This window comes from Aotus nancymaae, unplaced genomic scaffold (genome assembly GCF_030222135.1).
Source record: "Aotus nancymaae isolate 86718 unplaced genomic scaffold, 86718_ANA_hifiasm-v0.15.2.pri h1tg000039l, whole genome shotgun sequence".
Classification (NCBI taxonomy): Eukaryota; Metazoa; Chordata; class Mammalia; order Primates; family Aotidae; genus Aotus; species Aotus nancymaae.
In genome coordinates, this window is record NW_026988453.1 from 7,399,804 (window position 1) to 7,416,160 (window position 16,357).

The window sequence follows — 16,357 nt, forward strand, 5'->3', positions numbered from 1 at the left end:
GGCCTGAAGCATCTGATACTCCCATTATACAGAACCTTGGGACAAACCCTAATCTGGGGTCACCTGGACTGAAACGATGATGCTGTTGTTGGCAGCTTACCATCGCTTCCCCAGGTCCTGGGGATGGCGGCCGTGAAGCGCAGGCTAAGGCATGGGGGAAGAAGAGAGCATATGTTTTGCACCCGGCCTACTCCCCAGCCCCCATTCTGCTTTCCTGCCAACCCCATAAGCTGCCACACACTCTGAGGGCGGACACAGAGTAGGAGACACACACCACATGTACAAACCATTCATTTTATTTCCTGTATTGAGTTTATACAAACTTGCAAGATACAAATGCAGAACTCACTGGGATTCTTTAGTACCTAAATCTAAAAAGAATGCTGCTGAAAGGAGGAAGCAAACTCTCACCTGTTTCAGTCAGGACACCCGCCTCCTCCCGGGGAGGTGGGTCATTGGCTAGAAAGATGCTCAGGGGCTGCTACAGCTGTTTGCCCCCGACAGAGATTCCATCTATCTAACCTTCACCCTTCTTCTAAGGTCACTTTTATACTAAATAAAGACACTGAGATCATAAATGTCCTTGTATGGTTTTGTCTAATACTAGCAAATAAAATTGGCCCCAACATGTGCATAAATAGATATGTGTGTGTATATATATATGTGTGTGTATATACTATTTTTCCTTCGTTTTAAGAGCTGCCAGGTGGAGGGTGCCTGAAGGGGAAAGGAATTGGTTCCCTCTTGCTGTAGCCAGCCCTGCCCAAGAACATGCCTCTCCAAAAGGCAGGAGAGCAAGTATGTCGCTTGCGACCTCAGAAAATCTTCAAAGTGACAGTAGCGGTATTTGATTACAGCCTCTTGGTTACTGATCATGGAGGTAAGGTGCTAATTGAGAAGGCCCTGGATGAATAATCAGAGCTTCCCCAGGTGGGTCACTTAGCCCTGGGCCCCATCTGGGCTCTGTTCATTCAGAGCAGAATGTTCCAGGCTGGTGACAGGGTGCCAGTAAATGCCTCAGTTGGGAGGCCAGGCTTCAAATGCTGGCCAGGAGCTCTGCTCCAGATTCCCAGACCTTTGATTTCAGATCTAGATGAAGACTTCTATCCTGCCCAAATCCTTGCAAGGCCGGAGACCCTTTGCCCACTTTGACGGTTGACAAACGCTGGGCAGTCTGGAAGGCTGAGCTGGCTTAGTTCGGCGCCCCAGTGGCAGCCTGCCGGGGTAAAGTCCTAGGGGTTTCTTGGGTGAGGCTGTCACCTTGTCTGTAGGACCCTCCTCAGCCCAGAAGCTGATTTTGCAGTCTGGATGCCAGACTGAAGTGTCATCCCTTTGGTACACCCCCAGAGAGAAAGGGTGCAGAGGGGGGATGTCATAGATGTGACCCAGGCAGAGAGGGATCAAGTGAAGAGGAGTGTGACAGGCCCAAGGAACTCGTACGTGTCTGTGCCGAAGGACCAGGGATGGCCCAGAGGATCCCAAGCCGCCTCCTCTGGGCTTCGCACCACCGTGTGGACCGCCATCCTTAGTGTTTGGCGTAGGCTGCCATTCTACTGTCTGCCCTTTCCAGCAGGCTGATGAAAGGGGTAGTCTAGCAGCTCATCTGGGGTGCATGCCTGCATGGGTCTCTTTGTGCAAACAGTTCCTTCCAAAGGATTCACGTCTGACAACCGCAGAGGGTCACCAGGAGCAGACAGTGTAATCAAATCCTTAGACCAGAATTTCAAGGGAACGCCCTGCCCTGGCAAGATGCTCTCCGGGTGAGCTCTGGGGACCAGCCCTTTCCTGACTGGGGAAGAGGGTGGAAGGAAGCCACTGTGGCAGAGGGAAGGGCATAGCGTTGGGACCTCAAGACACTTACCCCATCTCCTCACCTCGTGTGCCTATTCTATTCAGACATTGCACATTTTGAAAATAGATTTGCTTTTTTTAAACAAAAGCATAAAATAGATCTGTCTTAAAATAAGTCTTTCCTCTCCCCTTCTTTGGATCAAAAAGGCAAGGAGTCTGGCCTTGATATGCTAGGAATGATGTGGAAAATATGGGAGAGAAAACGGGCCTGGGCGGGAACTGCAGGAACAGATCAGACATCCGAACAAATGGATTACATATATAGATCTATAATATGTATAATCTCCATAAAACATATATTAAGGCATGTAAAGCAACATAAAGAGCCAGCTTTATGAAATAAGACGTGAGAGAGAGGTGGCAGAGGTGCAGACATTATTTCTTGGTATTTTACATGTATTTCTAAAAAATATTACTTAAAAAAAAAAGAGACGGACAAAGCGGCAGGCATGGAAGGCCCTGAAAAACCTGTTTCCTGTGGAGGGAGGAAGGCGTGGGAGAAAGAGGCAGAGGAGATGACCTGGGAGCCAATCCCACCTGCCGGTCTGCAAGGGAGAAAGGGCAGGTTTGGGGTGCTTGAACTGTGAAGATGGGAAATAGAGCCAAGGTCACGTTTACAAAACCTGCTAGAAGTGAAGATCGCTGGAAGCCTCCCAGGCTGTAATCCCTCAGAAACATGAGAATATCCTAAGCACCTAGAACAGTGCCTGGTACATAAAAGGTGCTCGATAAATATTTGTTGAGTAAATTGTCATCTTTACTTGCATATGAACTAGTAACTGTCCCAGCCATGAAGGAGTGGAGAAGAATTAGTAGGTGTTCTTGGGACCGCTGGAGGTCAGGCTGAAGCCTCTGGGTGGCGACTCCAGCAGAGAGAAGGCCAAGGGGCCACGGCGTCTTCAGCTTCGCTAATTCCTCCTCTCTGGCTACATTCATCTCCAGGTGGGTGGAGCCGAGGAAGAATTCACTTTGCTTTATCGTCTCCCCCACCAGCCTCCCTGGGCAGGTGGATTGTGAGAGTGCCTAGCCTCAGCCAGTCCTCGTGTGGGATGCCTGGGATGGGGGAGGGTCCTGGAATCTGGCCTCCCAGATTGCAGCCTCACCCCCTCTCCTCAGGGCATAATCTCAGCTGGCCCACTGCACATTCCAGGGGGAACAGGGCAAGAAACATCACGGAACTGGGTAGGTAAGTCCCCGAAGCTGACCACACCCTGCATAAGACAAGTCCTTCTCTTTGCCCCTTACCCCAGGATGGGGAGGCAGACACCAGGCGCAGACCTACCACAGCCATCTCCCAGGCAGTCGCTATTCAACCCCCTTCACCCTGATCCCCACACCAAGCATCTCCACTGAGGCTGCCACGTGCTCCACTGGCGGGTCCTCCTGGGAACGAGGTGGGAGGAGCAGAGGTGATGGTCTGGCACTGCACTGGGCACTAGCCTAAGGCTCCGCCCGGGGAAACAATCCAATACCCCCTTTCCAATCTCCCTCCTTCCCACTTTACTTGCCAATGTGTCCTGCTGCTTCCCCCTCCTCCCACTCTGAGGATCTCTCTCTCTCTTTCTCTCTCCTTCTGTCTTTCTCTCTCTGCTGCCCTTCCCAACCTGCCCTCAGACGCTGCACAGACCTGCTCTTCTCTAGCCACAGCCAGCACTGTTTCCTCTGGGAGCCAGTAGCCTCTCCCCATCTCTCATCACCTTGTCTTTGGCTCAAGCAGGGTGGTCAGTCTTCACTGGACCCCAGCGAGCACCCATAAGCAAAGCACTGGGTTTGTGTCGAAGCCCTGGATCCAGCTGGGGCAGCAGGGTGGGGCTGATGAGGTTAGGGGTGATGACAGGTGCTGTCCTCGGTGTCAGGCTGGCTCCAAGAGGCAGTGTCCATCTCCTCTTCACCTCTAGTCCTGACCTAAGATAGCCACGGGCATGTTCTCCACCACAGCATGTCCCCCATCAGGGAATGTTCCACTGGAGTCACCACAACCCCAGCCAGGGCCAGGCTGAGGCTCCCTGTGACTTAGGCATCAGCAAGGATGGCACTCTCTGCTGCCATCTCAGGCCCTGGCCCAGGACCACTGTGTGAGTCGTGAGGGCTCCAGGGCTAGGCGTGGTAGGTATGTGGACACCCAGGCATCTACGCTCCTCTCGGCAGCAGCCCATGGCCCCAGCCTGGCTCCCTGCGGCATTCCCATGAGAGTGCAGGGGCAGGGGGCCAGGGTGGGGAGCCAGGACCTCAGGTGGGCAGAGGACGGCTTCAGAATGTGGCTCTGTGGAGCTTCACAGCATTGGCCTCAGCCAGGGCTTGCACTGGAGAAAAGAGAAATGGGGTGAGAAGAGGGCTGCACAGAGGAGCAAGGACTCCAGCCAACCTCCCCTGGAGAAAGAAGCCTCATCCTGCAAAAACCTGGCAGAAACCACCCTGGTCCCTCAAGCCCGAGAGGGGAACAAAGGAAAGGAAGTCATTGTTTTTTTCTACTTGACTGAGAGTGAGCGGCTGTGGGCTGGGGAAGGGAAGGGTTCACAGCCTTTGGCTATAGTTGTCAATGTTATTTTAAATTACGATAAGATCTGGGAGTGGAGAAACAGCTTTTGGGGGCTTCTGAAGGTTCTGCATCTGTGTATCTCAACAGATGGAAAGCTTGTCAGCAGACAGGAGGCACAGGGGTGGGGTGTCAGGGAAAAGTCTTCCCTGAGAGCAGACAGGTGAGGTCTCGGCTCCATTCCCTGTCTGCTTCTGGAGAAGCAAAGGCCATGGGCATCACAATATCCAAGAAGCGGCCCTGCCAGCCGGCTCCAGCCCAGCACTGAGTGGGGAAGCCGGATGGATGGACGGATGGATGGATGGACGGACGGACGGACGGATGGATGGATAGATGGATGGTGGGGAGGAGTGGCATAGGGCACTGGGGTAGGGGAGAAGCAATACCAAAATGAGAGGGCACAGATGGCTTAATGGGGGTGGAGGAAGGGGCCCCACTCCCCAGGTGGATGAAATACAGTCGAAAAGTGCTTACGTCAGAGCTCAGACCCGCATGGTATGGCTGCTGTCGGCGCCCCGTGGGGATTCAGACGACAGGGGGTTGGCTGGAGGAGTCGGGGAAGCAGGGGAGGTGGGAGGGCTTGGGGTGGCACATTGCACTGGAAACAGAAATGAACAGGGAGGTGAATGGGGGTGGTTGGGGGAGGAGGGTGGGCACCCAGAGCAAGCGAAACCCTCCCCAGGCGGGGAGCGAGGCAGGGAGGCAAGCAGAGAGAAAGCGCTGAGCTTGGAGCTTGCTCAAGCTAGGCCAAGCTGTCCTCGTTCCCAGGGCGCCATGGAGGAGAGCGTGAGGCCCCAGAGGAGACCTGGCCGAATCTAGGCTCTGCTGAGAACCAGTGTGACTGCGAGTAAGGCCAGGCCCTCTCTGGGCCAAGAGCTCCCCTCTCATCCACACAATGGGGAGATTCACACACCTCTCCACTACTGTGCAGATAGAACCAGGGAGTGGCACTTTATACACGGCGGTGTCACTAATGATAATGATATTAATCATTATCATTGTGCAGTAAAATCACACTAAATTAGTGCAGTAAAATCATACTAATCCAAACCATCGGGCCACATTTAATGAACAGAAGTGAAGTGATCACCATGTTAACCAATGTCACAAAAACAAGAGATTTCTGATAAACTTAAAGAGAGGTCTGTTAACTTGGCACAGTCATGGCTTATAAACATGTTCCCTGCTAACACTTGAGACCCCCTTTTCATCAGTCCAGTAAACACAAACCTGGGTCCACCCCTGAGCAAATCGAGACAAGCCTGAAGTGACGTTTGAATTAATGAGATTTTACTCTATTATCGTTATTATTCCATGTTAAGAATAGCAAAGTGGAAGGACAATGAGAAGGGGAGACTGATTACTGGGGACAAGCTCTATGCAGTCTCCAGAGCCTCACTGTAGCCGCGAGGCAGGAGGATGGCAGAGACAACATCCTCGCTCAGGCTCAGAAAGGAACCAGACCTTGGCCAGGGTGACACTGCACTTCCACTAAGAGAGGGGTCCCAACAGTGAACTACCCACCCTCATCCCCACCCTACCCTGGACCTCATCACCTTCCCTACCCTCTGTGCAAGAGAAAGGGCCAAGGTGGCTCCTGTAATTACATATCTAACACACCTACATGTGCATGGAACACACGTAGCTCTCATGTGGATGTGAAGTTGTCTGCCTATACGCAAAAGTTTGTGCATGGTAACTGGCAACACCATACCATTACGCTCATTGCACACAGCTCAGATATGTTTATTTGTGTATTTCCAAGCCTGTGCCCTTCCATGTGACCCAACACTTGTAACTTCATGTGCAAATACACCCACAAACACTTTCAAACACACATTCGTGTGCATATGCGCATCACTGACCCAAGGGTTAGTCATCCAGCAGTCTCAGCTTCTAAAACAGCCAAAAAAAACCAAAAAACGAAGCAAAAGATATCTCAGGAACGCCAACACGAGGGCACAGCCTCCGTGGCATGCAGTGAAGCCCTCATAAGTTACTCATAGGGACCCTCATAAGTCCAGTTACTCTTATTTATACACAATTCTAATAGGTGTTGACTCGCTGGGTTTCTAGCCCAGGGAAGATTAGAAACGGGAAAATTCGAAGACACGGAGAAACTGGGAGGCCCACTGACGTCTATAAGAAAGCACGACTGAGGAGAGAAAATGTTTTGTAAAAACCAGAGATAACAGCTTTAAAAGCGTGACAGTTGGGGAACATTTAGCATAGCTACAAACAGATCTATGTCCACTGTAGCCCCTCCGGGCATTCCTTTAACAGGGGTCAGCAAAATAAAGATATTTATAATGATAATCATGAGCAAGAAAAGGTCCTATGAAAACAGAACTTTGTTAAGAAGGTAGAAAAATACTCCACATATATTAGAAATAGATCCATCAAAATAGTTAAAATTTGCATATGCTGCAGATGTGTATCATACAGATGTGATATTATAATGTGTGCACTTACAAGTACCATGTGCGTGCAGCAATCAGTCACACATACTCACATTCATGACACTGTGCTTTCTCCCAGCCTGTGCACACGGACCTATATTCACCATATTGCAATATATATACATACACAACACATACACAAATACGCTTTATCATTTCCCATACTGCAGAAGAGCCAATCACACGTAAATACACGCATTCATAAACACCACCTCCACTGATATATTGTACACTCACATACATGTACGTTTATGCTCCAAGGGCTTACCAAATACCAGCTGGACTCACAAATAATGGGTCTCCACACAACGTCCGTAGAAATTTTGCATAGATGCACACATTCCTACATTTGTACTCCAACCTTTCCTCCACTTCCACATTGCACACTTGAATACACACAAATAAATGCGTGTATCTACAAACATCACCAGATCCAGACACTGCACATGACATTCACGCCACATGTACACACTCAAAAATGCCACCCCTTCCCACATATTACATACCTGAGTCTGCACGCACTGGGTGAATTTGCAAGCATAACAGCATTCCTCACTGATTACTCTGCCCATGCCACATGCCACAGGCGGCACTGAGCTCTACACGCTGTACCCGCTGCACAGTGTGCTCATGACCTGTGCCCAGCACTGCCACACACACAGTGTCCAGGGTGTGAACCTGTGCCCTCACTGTACGTGCCCAGGACCAGGCTTGCTGTGCCTGGCAGGGCTGTAGCTCTGAGGAGGTGGGCCACAGGCCAGGGGCAGTTGGGACAGTGGGCTAAGTCTGAGGTCTGGCCCTGCCACAGCCATTTTTTTAAATAGTTGAGGTTTTGGCAAAAGCGTGGCGGCCATTTGGTTTCAGCACACAGACCCTGATAAGATGGAAATCGGATAGGCTGGGTGGGTTTTGTTTTCGTGGAACCTTTGGCTAAGGAACTAGTAGGGAGGGCCAGGGGCTGGGGCTGGGGCAGAGCAAAGTTTTTAAACCAACCTTGTCTCTCTAACCCCGTGAAAACAGGAAGTTGCCTTTTGCCCAGAGCATGTGGAATCTGATCTTTGGAAGGTTCAAGTTCATTTTGCAGCTAAACTACAGGGAGGTTCAACAGAGGCCTGCTTCCTTGTGGCCAAACTGGTTTTGCTGCCTTTTGGCTGCAGGATGGGGCTCTCTGAAGCTATCCCTTCTCTTCCCCTCAGCTCCAGCCTAAAGACAGCTTCTCCCTGAAATACCTCCAAGTCTCTCCCTGGCCACCCATGCTAAAGTCCATGACACCTCAACTGGCAGAAGGTTCTTCGTTAAGGCTTACTTAAATCCTCTTTGCCGTAGCTAAAATCTTCCGGTTTCTGAAAACATCCATATTTAAAACAATTAGCAAAATGACAAATAGTTCCTATTTCTACTTCAGCTATTACTATTTCAACTACAACTACCAGCGTCACAGTGCTACTGCTACTGTCACCACTACTACGGCTTGCGAGCATGTATTGAGCACTTACTGAATGCCAGGCACTGTGCTAGGTGCTGGGCACACATTGTTTCCGATCCTCATGCCACCAGAACTGGAGGCAGGAATTTTGATTTGAACTTCACAGATGAGGAAATGGAACCTCAGAGCACCAGAATCTGAACCCTCCTTAATCACCAACATGAAACACCAGCCCTTCCACTTTGTTCCGAGCCACGCTTCTGACCTGCTCCCGGCCCGACTCCTGCCTGGGCTGCTGTGACTGAGGCCCGCACACCTGCTCTCGCTCCTCTGCCAATGTCTCCAACTATGGCGCCCCCTTCCGAGTCATTCCTCTTAACCGCGGCCTTCAAAGCTCTCACTCCCACTCTACCTCTCTATCCTAAGCACCTTCATCTTGAGGAAGAGAACAGTTTCCCAGGCTCCTTGACTTACCCACTGTCTCTCCTCTCCCTTTAACCCTCCCATTCATATAGAATCTCTTCCATTCTTAAAAGATCAACGACATTTTCATCTATTCTGGGATGGTAGCTCAGGCTGAGTAGAAGCTGACCCCGTTGATCTCAACCCTATCAGCTTCTAGCCAGGACCTGGTAGCCTTTGCATCAGTGTGAAGTCAGCTCCTCACAGTTATCTTTTCTTAGCAGAAACGTAGGTTTGGATCAATAGCCAAGGTGCTCATTGTATCGCTCTCAACTCTTTGCCTGCACCATCTTTTCTTTGATTCTTCCTATTTGCATGCAGCAAGAAAGGGAAATGAAAGGACACTCTGGAATAGCTGGCTCTCTCCCTGCAACTGAGAAATATTTTTACCTTTCTCTGTCAAACTCAGTTATCATTTTTTCTCTGCACCTTTCCCTGACCTGCCCAGGCAGAATGGCTCCCCGTGCTCTGCATGGCTTCCGGCCATGACTCCCTGGGGTGACTGTAAGGATCATCCTGGCTCTGAGCTCCTGGATGTCAGCAACTCTGGCCCCTTTGCACCTCCCTGAGCCTAGCACAGTACCTGGTGCTCAATAGATGCTCATCTCAACCTCCAGGAGCATCTCCTCAGCCTCATATCTCTCTGCTCCTGCCCCCCCTGCAGCAGTGCCACGCTTCCTCCCCTACACCTGGTCTGCTGGTTTCCCTGGCAGGGTGGAGCGAGGCCCAGCCCCTCTCACCAGACAGCATGCGGCCCCTGCGGGAGGCCTCGGTCGCCAGGGCACAGGAGATTTCAATCCGCTTCTCCTGCTCCTGCAGCTGGCTCTCTGAGTCCTGGGGCACGTCCACAGAGTCCCCCTCGCCGATGGGCACCACGTTCTGCATACTGAAGAGGCACAGACACACAGAAATGGAGGGAGGGACAGGATGGTCCAAGTGGCTTGGGGGGCCTGCGGACTGAGGTTGGCAGGGAGGGCCAGGGCCCCGTGAATGTGCAGTCTCTGATTCCCAGCAAGGCTGGCCCTAGGAGTGAGTGGGACCCTGGAAAAACACAGGTTGGGACCCCTACCCTCAATGTTCTCAAATGAATTAAAAGGTTCAAGTGAGCATTTAGGGCAGCCTTGAAGGGGAAAGAAGTCAGCAGAGGGCAAGCCTTCAGTTTTGTCTTGATGGTGTGATGTGCATGAGCCGGCAGGTCTTACCAGCACCCGACGGCCGCATCCCTGCCTCTGCTGGTGGCTGGGCCCTGTCTGCTGCCTGGAGCCACCACCTCGACGTGCTCTCCCCTCGGGAGGCTCTGTGCCCCCAGCGACTTCTAGTGGCCCAGGTGTCCTAGCCGCCAGGGTGGGCAGAGGAAGTAGAGGCTCTCCCAGACGGTTACCTGGATTTGGCAATGAGTGTCTTGATCCTCTCCACCTTCTTCTGCTTCTCCTTCAACTCCTCAGGGCTCAGGGGAGTGTCAGGCTCCAGGTCAATGTACCGCTCGGGGATGAGGACTTTGTCTGGAGTGGAGAGCTATGGAGGGGCTGGGGTCACCACCTATGTCCCCTCCCAGGGTCTCCCGCTCCAGCCCTTCTTGCTTCCACTCACCTCCTTATTGATGTCCACGTCATAGTGCTGGGGCTCTAGCTCCATTTTGCGAAGCCGGGCGATTTCCTCCCGGGGTGTCTCGTAGGTCCGCCCGCCAGGCTCCTCTGCCCGCAGGGCTGCCTCCAGGTTGGAGATGTCCACCTCATGGATGCTGCGGTGGCGGCGCACCTAGGGGATACCAGTGCCATGATGGCACCACAGCTACCCAGGCCTCCCGGCAGCTCTAACCGTGCCCTGTCCTCTGCTCCCTTCCCAGCCCGCCTGATCCAGCTGCCACCCCACTGCTCCCACCACACCCCACTGCTCCCACCACACCCCACTGCAGAACTATCCTCCTTCCTTTCTGCTGGCCCAAAGTCTGTCCACCCGCGAGGCCCTAGAGGCGACATCTCATCGACATCTCTTGTCGGTTCTTGCCGTTCCCCATCCTGCCCTACGCTGTATTCACATTCTGTGCTGTGTATTTTGGGCAGTTGAATTAGTGTGACTTGTTTTGATTTCTTCTTTTTATTTTTTATGCAACAAGGTCTTGCTGTTGCTCCTGCTGTATGGTGACAGAATCATAGCTTGCTGTAATCTCGAACTCCTGGCCTTGAGTCCTCCCATCCCAGCCACTTCCCAAGTAGCTGGGACTGTAGGCGCACACCACCATGCCCAGCTAGCTTTTAAACATGTTTTTATAGAGACAGGGTCTTGCTTTGTTGTCAGGTTGGTCTCAGACTCCTGACCTCAAACGATCCTCCCACCTTGGCCTCCCAAAGTGCTCGAATGACAGGCATGAGCCAACCACATCCGGCTAACTTCTAATGATTTCACATTATAGACGTTCTAATCCATCAACTAGAATGTAAGCTGTTGAGGACAGGACTTACAAGTCATAATTTTTCCATATTTCTAAAATTTAATAGAAAGAAAAGTGAAATGATGTCTTGGGCTACTCCCAGCTCTGTACTTAATAGCTGTGTAGTCCAGGAATCTAATTTCTCTTCACTTTGTTTATCCATCTGCAGAACAGGGATAACAATTCCTAACCCAATGTTGTTAAAAGGATTAAATAAAGTAACACGAAAGGGATTTGTAGATTATATCGTGCCATGCGATGGTGAGCTACTATGATTATCTTCCTAGCAGCCAGCCCAATGCTAGGCACAGAGGAGATGCTCCAGAAACGTGTATAAGTGATGACTATTTATTTTTATTTTTAAAATATTTATTTATTTATTTATTGAGACAGAGTCTCGCTCTGTCACCCAGGCTGGAATGCAGTGGTGTGATCTCAGCTCACTGCAACCTCCTTCTCCCGGGTTCAAACAATTCTCCTACCTCAGCCTCCCGAGTAGCTGGGATTACAGGGATGTGCCACCACACCCTGCTGATTTTTGTATTTTTGTAGAGATGGGGTCTCACCATGTTGGCCTGCCTCAGCCTCCCAAAGTGCTGGGATTACAGGCATGAGACACTGCACCCGGCCAGTGACAGATATTTCCATGTGGTGAATTCCGTACTATTCTCTATTAAGTGAATTTTGTATAATTCATTTCAACAAAAATAATTAAGGCATTCCTTTTTGTGAGTTATTTTCTTTAAACAAGAAAAAGTCAACACTTGAAGTACTCTTCTGCCGGTCGGGGAGAGAACTCTCCGGCTCTCCCAGCTGCCCAGCTCGGGTTCTTTCCCCTCTCTTTCCTCTCAAACCCTCCAGGCCCAGGCTGGCCATGCCCTGGGAGTGGGCAGTGTTGGCAGATGCCAGGCTCACGCCTGTGGGTAGCTGGGAAGGCATTACCACTTTGTAGGCTGGCCGGGGACTGGGCTCGGGGGCCGGGCTGGCCGGGAGCTGCAGGCTCCTCCGCTTCTCCTTCATGGAGCCACTCTGGTGCCGCCGCATTCGGTCAATCTGCTCCTCCACGCTCATCTTGACCTTCCCCTCGCCAGGGAACACAGCACTCTTGGGGCGTTCCTGATGCCATGGGAAAACAGAGCTCTGACAAGTGCCTTATTGCCCACCCAGCTTTTCCATCATGAACCCTTAACATTTACCTTCTACAGGAAGTCTGCCTGTAGTGGGCTGGACAGTGGTCCCCAAAATATATGTCCAAGTACCAACCCCAGGTACCCCAGAGTGTAAACTTATTTAGAAATATGAGATCACTGCCGGCGAGGTGGTTCATGCCTGTAATCCCAGCACTTTGGGAGGCCGAGGTGGGTGGATCACGAGGTCAGGAGTTCAAGACCAGCCTGACCAACATGGTGAAACCCTGTCTACTAAAAGTACAAAATTTAGCCGGGGGTGGTGGCGCACACCTGTAGTCCCAGCTACTCGAGACACTGAGGCAAAAGAACCTCTTGAACCCAGGAGGCAGAGGTTGCAGTGAGCAGAGATTGTGCCACTGTACTCCAGCCTGGGCGACAGAGTAAGACTCGGTATCAAAAAAAAAAAAAAAAAAAGAAAGAAAGAAAGAAAAGAAAAGAAATATGAGACAATGCTGAATTAGAGTGGGCCCTAATCCAATAATGGGTGTCCTCATAAGAGACAGAAGAAAAGAAGATGACACACAGGGTAGGGGTGACATGAAGAGGGAGGCAGAAATTGGAGTGGTTCATTTACTCAGAAAGAAATGCCAAGGATTGCCAGCAATAACCAGAAGGTAGGAGAGAAGCCTGGAACAGATTCTCCCTTAGAGTCTCCAGAAGGAGCCAACCCTGACACCACCTGGATTTTAGACTTGTGCATCCATAAGAGCACACCCTTCTGTTTAAAGCCACCCTGTGTGTGGTGATTTGTTATAGGAGTCCTAGGAAACTAACACAGATTTTGGTACTGGGAAGGGGGTGCTGCTGTAACACATACCTAAAAATGTGGTAGAGACTTTGGAATTGGGTAATGGGTAGAGGCTGGGAGAATGTCAAGGTACATAATAGAAAAAGCTTAGTAGATTTCCTGGAAGACATGACTGGCAGAAATATGCACTTCAAAGATGATTCTGGTAAGGGCTCAGAGGGCGTGAACAGCATAGAAAAGAAAGCTTCTATTGCCCTAGAGAACACAGTCATGCCTCCGTATCCCAGGGGACTGGTCCCAGAACACTGCTGGATACCAAAATTCATGAATTCTTAAATCCCTGCTGTAAAATGGCATAGATGCGCATATAACCCATATATATCCTCTTGTATACTTTAAATCACCTTTAGATTACTTATAATGCCTAATATAATGTAAATGCTATATAAATAGTTGTTATCCTGTATTGTTGGGTTTTTTCTTTTTTCTTTTTTTTTCCCCCCAAGATGGGGTCTTGCTCTGTCACGCAGGCTGGAGTGCAGTGGTGCAATCATAGCTCACCATGGCCATGAACTCCTGGGATCAAGCAGTCTTCCTGCATCAACTTTCCAAGTAGCTGGGACTACAGACACATGCTAGTATGCCTGGCTAATTTTTTAATTATTATTATTTGTAGAGATGAGGTCTTGCTTTGTTCCCAAGCTGGTCTCAAACTCTTAGCTTCAAGCAATCCTCTTGTCCCAAAATGCTGGGATTATAAGTGTGAGCCACCATGCCCGGCCTGTACTGCTTTTTATTATTTTATTTCTACTGTTGTATTTTTGAATTGTTTTTTCCCTGAATATTTTTGATCTGTAGTGGTTGAATCCATGGATGTGGAACCCACAGATAGGGAGAGCCCACTGTATATATATCATGAATGGAATGCTGGTAGAAATATGAATGTTAAAGATGCTTCCGGTAAGGTCTCAGAAGGAAATGAGAAACGTGTTATTAGAAAGTGGAAGAAAGCTCATCTTTATAAAGTGGCAGAAGTTTGGATGGATTGTTTTCTATTGCCGAGTGGAAACAGAACTTGAAAGCTATAATGAACTTAGATACTTAGCTGAGGAGATTTCCAAGCAAAGTGTTGAAGGTGTGGCCTGGTTTCTCTCTGTACTTATAGGAAAATGACAGAGAAGATAAATTGAAGAAAGAGCTGTTAAGCCAAGAGAAACCAGCACTTTTTTATTTGGGAGGTTCTCAGGCTACCTACTTCACAAAGGATGCTTAAATTAGGAAACTCATTGTAGAAAAAGTGTGCCCCAGAGAGAGGGTCAAGGGTGTGGCTGGACAACATTTTGCTAGAGAGATTAGGTGTGTGACTCATGGACCCAATTAACCATCCCAGAAGAAGCCAGAAATAGAGATGGAGTTATCTAGAATGGATACCCTTGAAATACAAAGGGGGCCTACAGAGTTTTTGAGGCTGTTACACATGCAGAAACACTGCTAGCTTGTACAGAAAAGGACAGGGATAAGATGAAATGGAAAATGAAAATAGCTGTGAGACTTCTGAGATTCTACAGGGAGGAAACAGGCTAATAGAGCTACTTAGCTACAAACACATGCTAACCTTCAAGGAAAAGCAAGAGTGACTCAGAGCAAAGCCATGGATGCAGAGACAAGGGCCAAAAAGGCAGGCCTAGAGGCAGGGGCTGACGGAGCCTCTGTGGACCCAGAGGGCAGGGGAGTGAGCCACAGAGGATTATTCTCAGGCTTTGAAACCTAATGGAATTTTCCCTGCTGGATTTGAAATTTGCTTGGAATGGTGACCCCTTTGTTCCTTCCAATTTCTCTTTGTTGGGACAGGAATTACTTACTTTTTTTTATTTATTTTTAAAATATTAACGGGGTCTCACTATGTTGCCCAGGTTGGCCTCAAACTCCTGGGCCCAAGAGATCCTCCTGCCTCAGCCTCTCAAAGTGCTGGGATTATAGGCGTGAGCCACTACACCTGGCCAGGAAGACTTACTTATGCCTGTTCTCCGCCATCGTATTTTGAAAACAGATTAATCTTTCTTTCTTTCTTTTTCTTTCTTTCTCTTTCTTTCCTCTTTTTTCTTTTTCTCTTTCTTTCTATTTTTCTTTTCTTTCTTTCCTCTCTTTCTTTTTTTCTTTCTCTCTCTCTCTTTCTTTTTTGTTTTTTTGTCTTGTTCTGTTGTCCAGGCTAAAGTGCAGTGGCATGACCACAGCTCACTGCAGCCTCAAGCTCCAGGGCTCAGATGATCTTTCAGCCTAAGTCTCCTGGAGGAGGCTGAGACTATAGGCATGCACCACCACATCTGGCTAACTTTATTTTATTTTTATTTCTTTGAGATGGAGTCTCACTCCGGTGCCCAGGCTGGAGTGCAGTGGCATGATCTCAGCTCCCTGCAACCTCCGCCTCCTGGGTCCAAGTGATTCTCCTGCCTCAGCCTCCTGAATAGGTGAGATTACAGATGCATGCCACCATGCCCAGCTAATTCTTGTATTTTTAGTAGAGATGTGGTTTCACCATGTCGGCCAGGCTGGTCTTGAACTCCTGACCTCAGATGATCCACCTGCCTCACCCTCCCAAAGTGCTGGGATTACAAGTGTGAGCCACTGCACCCGGCCCACCTGGCTAATTTTTAAGTTTTTTGTAGAGGCAGAGTCTCACTATGTTGCCCAGACTGGTCTCAAACTCGTGGGCTCAAGTGATCCTCCTGCCTTGACCTCCCAAAGTGCTGAGACTACAGGCGTGAACCACTGGACCCAGCCAATTAATTTGTTTTCTAGTTTTACAAATGGAGAGGAATTTTGTCCCAAAATGGATCATACCTAGAGTTTCATGCATATCAGATGGAGATGAATTAGATGATGAGATTTGGGACTTTTTTTTGAGCTGATGATACTTCAGTGGCATATTAGACTTAGGATGCAGTCATGGGCTGAGGCTTTTGGGAATGCTAGTGTTAGGCAAATGTATTTTGCAAGTGAAATGGGCATGAAATTTGGGTGTCAGAGAGTGGACTGAAGTTATTGAATAGTAGCCCCCAAAAGAGACGTTCAAGTCCTAGCCCCCAATACCTGTGACCGTAACCTTATCTGGAAATAGATCTCTGCAGCTGTAATTAAGAATCTCAAGATGAGACAATCCCGGATGAGGGTGGGCCCTAAATTCAATGATGAGTATTCTTATATGGGACAGGAAAGAAGACACGCAGAAAAGGGAGTGATGTGAAGACGGAGGC

The 16,357-nt window shown here is 49.5% G+C and overlaps 1 protein-coding gene across 17 annotated transcripts in view; it reads right to left on the reverse strand.

The window, feature by feature from the left end:
- Positions 1 to 280: 280 nt before the first annotated feature.
- PLEKHA6 (pleckstrin homology domain containing A6) overlaps positions 281 to 16,357 on the reverse strand; it is a 161,790-nt gene continuing 145,713 nt past the window's right edge. For all 17 annotated transcript variants that reach the window (XM_021677204.2, XM_021677199.2, XM_021677197.2 and 14 more), the window contains 6 exons: positions 12,108 to 12,281; positions 10,325 to 10,492; positions 10,116 to 10,249; positions 9,475 to 9,620; positions 4,862 to 4,985; positions 281 to 4,154 (listed from right to left, as the gene is read on the reverse strand). In XM_021677204.2, coding sequence (XP_021532879.2) covers positions 4,870 to 4,985; positions 9,475 to 9,620; positions 10,116 to 10,249; positions 10,325 to 10,492; positions 12,108 to 12,281 — 738 coding nt within the window. In that variant the 3' untranslated portion in view covers positions 281 to 4,154; positions 4,862 to 4,869. The remainder of the gene's footprint in view (positions 4,155 to 4,861; positions 4,986 to 9,474; positions 9,621 to 10,115; positions 10,250 to 10,324; positions 10,493 to 12,107; positions 12,282 to 16,357) is intronic.